Raw genomic sequence first — 4,742 nt, 5'->3', positions numbered from 1 at the left:
TCGGTCCTTTGCTCTTCCCCCTCCTTCCACCCCACGGCACTTACGTATATATCTGTCATTTTATTTATTTGTATCGATGTCTGTCACCCCACCACCAGACTATGAGCTCGCGGCAAACAGGGAATGTCCCTGTTTATTGCTGTGTTGTACTTTCCCAAGCGCTTAGTACAGTGCTCTAAATGCGATTTATTACTAAATAAATAATGAATGAATGAGTCAGTCACTGGAAGTTTTATTCGGTTGCCTTGAAGATGCCATAATGAAAGTGCCAGGCTCCACCCCCCCCAACCTTCCCCTCACCCGCCACCGATGACTAGTTGCAGTAATTTTCCAGCTGGTACATGGAGCAGACGCCTTTGCAGCATTCCTCCACGATGCCCCTCTTGCCCACCTGGAGGTCAGAGGGGAACTCCAGGTCATTCAACCCGTTCTGGAGGAGCCCACGAACTGCCACAGGAGAGAGAAAGAGACAAATGATCGCACACACAAACACACAAACACATACAGCCTGACCACTGTGCCACAGGCCTGCCAAGTAGTTCAGCGTGACATTGTTAAATATGTTTACCGTGAGCCAAATACTAGGGAAGCAGCATGGCCTAATGGATAGAGCCCGGGCCTGGGAGTCAGAATGACCCGGGTTCTAATCCCAGCTCGGCCACTTGTCTGCTATGTGACCTTGAGCAAGACACTTCACTTCTCTGTGCCATAATAATAATTATTATGGTATTTGTTAAGCACTTACTATGTGCCAGGCACTGTACTAAAAGCTGGGGTGAACACAAGCAAATCGGGTTGGACACAGTCCCTGTCCCACTTGGGGCTCACAGTCTCACTCCCCCATTTTACAGATAATAATAATAATGTTGGTATTTGTTAAACGCTTACTATGTGCTGAGCACTGTTCTAAGTGCTGGAGTAGATACAGGATAATCAGGTTGTCCCACGTGAGGCTCATGGTAATCCCCCTTTTACAGATGAGGTAACTGAGGCACAGAGAAGTTAAGTGACTTGCCCACAGTCACATAGCTGACAAGTGGCTAAACTGGGATTAGAACCCATGACCTGCTGGCTCCCAGGCCTGAGTTCTATCTACTACACCATGCCTCATCTGTAAAATGGGGTGTTTATGCCTCAGTTTACTAAGCTATTTATGCTTAGTAAATAGCATAAAAAAGCACTGTTCTGGGCACTGGGGTAGATACAAGTTTATCAGGTTCCACGTGGGGTTCATATATAAAGTAGGAGAGAGAACAGGTATTGAATCTTATTCATTCCATCATTCAATCATAGTTATTGAGTGCTTAGTGTGTGCAGAGCACTGTACTAAGCACTTGGGAAAGTACAACACGAGGGATGATGGAACTGAGGCATAGAGAAGTGAAGTAACTCGCTCCAAGTCACACAGCTGACAAGTGACAGAGCTGGGATTAGAACCCAAGACCTCTGATTCCCAAGCCCGTGCTCCTTCCACTGAGCCACGCTGCAGAGGCTTAGTGAAGTGACTTGCCCAAGGTCTCACAGCAGCCAGCCCGCAGCACCCTGTAGCCTCAGAGAAATAGAGAACTTGACCGCTTGAGTTTGCCTTCCATTTGCCTTCACAGTTTTTATAGGCTTGGGACCCCTGGGCTGGTGTTAATTTGCAGAACTGTACTGAGTGTCTACCTATTCACTGTGCCCTTGCCCCAACTCAGAGAGGGCACTTGGCCACCAAAAAGAGTTGCTGGCAAATCGATTCTCTCCACCCCAGGGCAAGTTGAGCCCTAGCAATGAACAGAGCCCGACAGCGGGATATGGCAAGGATGGGGAGAAGAGAGGGATCTTTGACCCCTTCCCCTCTAGAATGTAAGCTTGTCCTGGGCAGGGAACCTGCCTACCAACTATTAATAATAATAATAATGTTGGTATTTGTTAAGCGCTTACTAGGTGCCGAGCACTGTTCTAAGCGCTGGGGTAGATACAGGGTAATTAGGTTGTCCCACATGAGGCTCACAGTCTTCATCCCCATTTTACAGATGAGGTAACTGAAGGACAGAGAAGTGAAGTGACTCCCACATTCACCCAGCGGACAAGTGGCAGAGCTGGGATTCGAACCCATGACCCCTGGCTCCCAAGCCCGGGCTCTTTCCACTGAGCCACGCTCCTTATATTGTACTCTCCCAGGTGCTTAGTAAAGTGCTCTGAATGTAGTAAGCGCTCAATAAGTACCATTGATTGATAGCCATAATATATTCTAATGTCTGTCTCCCCCTCTAGACTGTAAGGTCTATGTGGGCAGAAAACATTTCTACCAACTCTGTTATATTGGTCTCTCCCAAGTGTTTAGTTCATTCATGCATTCATTCGATCATATTTATTGAGCGCTTACTGTGAGCAGAACACTGTACTAAGCACTTGGGAAAGTACAATACAGCAATAGAGACAATCTCTGCCCATAATGAGCTCACCGTCTAGAAGTGGGGGAGGCAGACATCAAATCAAGGAAAAAGACATCAATATAAATAAATAAAATTGCAGATATATATATAAGTGCTGCGTGGCGGGGAGCGGGGGGAAGAGCAAAGGGAGCGAGTCAGGTTGATGCAGGAAGGAGTGGGAGATGAGGAAAAGGGGACTGCTCTGCTCACAGTAGGTGTTCAGTAAATATGATTGATTGATAGCTGGATCAATGTCATGGGTTCTAATCCCTGCTCCACCACTTGTCTGCTGTGTGACCTTGGGCAAATCACTTCACTTCTCTGTGCCTCAGTTACCTCATCTGTAAAATGGGGATGAAGACTGTGAGCCCCAGGAGAGACAAACTGATTTACCTTGTAACTACCCCAGCACTTAGATCAGAGCTTGGCACATAGTAAGCACTTAACAAATACCATCATCATCATCAGTATTACTATGACATTATTATTATTTGTTGAGCGCTTACTATGTGCAGAGCACTGTTCAAAGCGCTGGGGTAAATACAAGGTAATCAGGTTGTCCCACGTGAGGCTCACAGACTTAATCCCCATGTTACAGATGAGGTAACTGAGGCACAGAGAAGTTAAGTGACTTGTCCACAGTCACATAGCTGACAAGTGGCAGAGTAGGGATTCGAACCCATGACCTCTGACTCCCAAGCCCGGGCTCTTTCCACTGAACCACAGAGGGTGGTCCAGGGGAGAGATAAGGTCTGATCCTTTGTGGGGAGCGGGGAGAGGAAGAGGATCCTCTAGACTGCGACCTCGTTGTGGGTAGGGAATATGTCTGTTTCTCGTTATACTGAGATGGAACACGGCGAAGTGGATAGAGCACAGGCCTGGCAGTCAGAAGGTCATGGGTTCTAATCCTGGCTCCGCCACTCGTTTGCTGTGTGACCTTGGTCAAGTCACTTCACTTCTCTGAGCCTCAGTTCCCTCATCTGTAAAATGGGGACTGAGACTGGGAGCCCCATGTGGGACAGAGACTGCAACGAACCTGATTTGCTCGTATTCACCCCGGCACTTAATGCTTTGCCCGGCACATAGTAAACGCTTAACAAATATCACGATGATGATGATGATACTGTACTCTGTCAAGCGCCTAGTGCAGTGCTTTTCACAAAGTAAGAGCTCACTAAATACGATTGAATGAATGAATACTCACCGACAGGCTCCTCGGCATCCCTGCGGCCCCGGGGGATGTAGTAGAAGCCTTTTTCTCCGCACACCAGGTAGAGAGCCTCCACCAGGTGAGAGCCACACAGGTGCTGGTTAGGGAAGGCCCCACCGGGAGCGGGCATCGAGAGTGCCAGGAGGGCCAGCAAGGGCAGGACCGTGACCCAGAGAGCCATGGCCAGAGCGGGGGCTGCGGGGGGAGGGAGGGAGGGTGAGTGTGGAAGGGAGGTGACCCCAAGAACCCCACTCCAGCCCAGACCCCCCATCCCCCGAGCGAGGCTCTGGTCAGCCCCGCAGGAGTCCGTCTCTTAATCCCCATTTTACAGATGAGGTAACTGAGGCCCAGAGAAGTTAAGCGACTTGCCCACAGTCACACAGCTGACAAGTGGCAGAGCTAGGATTCAAACCCATGACCTCTGACTCCCAGGGGCCCCAGGATACAGGGTTAGGGCCTCCTGGATGACAGACCACACCCCTCTCCCCTCTCCCCTCTCCACCTTGACTCTCCCCAGTGACCCAGCATGGACCATCCCACTCCCCTGACTTTCCCCTCTCCACCCCTGACTCTCCAACCCCCCTGACTCTTCCCTCTGCATCCGTAATGTAGTGGATAGAGTACGGGCCTGGGAGTCAGAAGGTCATGGGTTCTAATACCGGCTCTACCGCTTATCTGCCGGGTCCCTTTGGGTAAGTCACTGAATTTCTCTTGCCTCAGTTATCTCATCTGTAAAATGGGGATTGAGACTGTATCCATCCCGTTTGCTTGTATCCACCCCAGCACCTAGTATAGTGCCTGGCACGTAGTAAGCACTTAACAAATACCATTATTATTACTATTATTATTATTATCCCTGACTTTCTCCAGTGACCCAGCAATGACCATCCCACACTCCTGCCTCTCCCATCTCCACCCTGACTCTCTCCCAATGACCCAGCATGGACCCTCAAATACCCCTGCCTCTCCCCTCTCCTTCCTTCACCCTCATGCCAGTGACCCAGCACAGACCACCCAACACCCCTGACTCTCCCCTCTCCATCCTGATTCTCCCCCAGTGACCCACCACAGACCATCCAACCCCCCTGACTCTCCCCTCTCCATTCTGACTCTCT

General features: G+C 49.7%; 1 protein-coding gene across 1 annotated transcript; it reads right to left on the bottom strand.

The window, feature by feature from the left end:
- Nucleotides 1–313: 313 nt before the first annotated feature.
- On the bottom strand, nt 314–3,808 carry INS (insulin). Its single transcript, XM_029059530.2, has 2 exons — nt 3,622–3,808; nt 314–447 (listed from the first exon to the last, which is right to left on the bottom strand). Exons 1-2 carry the CDS (start codon nt 3,806–3,808, stop codon nt 314–316), a joined length of 321 nt encoding a protein of 106 aa, XP_028915363.1.
- Nucleotides 3,809–4,742: the final 934 nt, after the last annotated feature.

This window comes from Ornithorhynchus anatinus, chromosome 3 (genome assembly GCF_004115215.2).
Source record: "Ornithorhynchus anatinus isolate Pmale09 chromosome 3, mOrnAna1.pri.v4, whole genome shotgun sequence".
NCBI classification, from domain to species: domain Eukaryota; kingdom Metazoa; phylum Chordata; class Mammalia; order Monotremata; family Ornithorhynchidae; genus Ornithorhynchus; species Ornithorhynchus anatinus.
Note: the sequence above shows the minus strand (reverse complement) of the source record. Positions and strands in the feature narration are given on the sequence as shown.

What these genes read in the sequence shown, in the direction of transcription:
- INS (XM_029059530.2), bottom strand. Translation starts at nt 3,808, where the DNA reads ATGGCTCTCTGGGTCACGGTCCTGCCCTTGCTGGCCCTCCTGGCACTC. An exon ending in GGATGCCGAGGAGCCTGTCG is followed by an intron (nt 448 to 3,621) that starts GTGAGTATTCAT and finishes CTCCTGTGGCAG; the next exon opens with TTCGTGGGCTCCTCCAGAAC.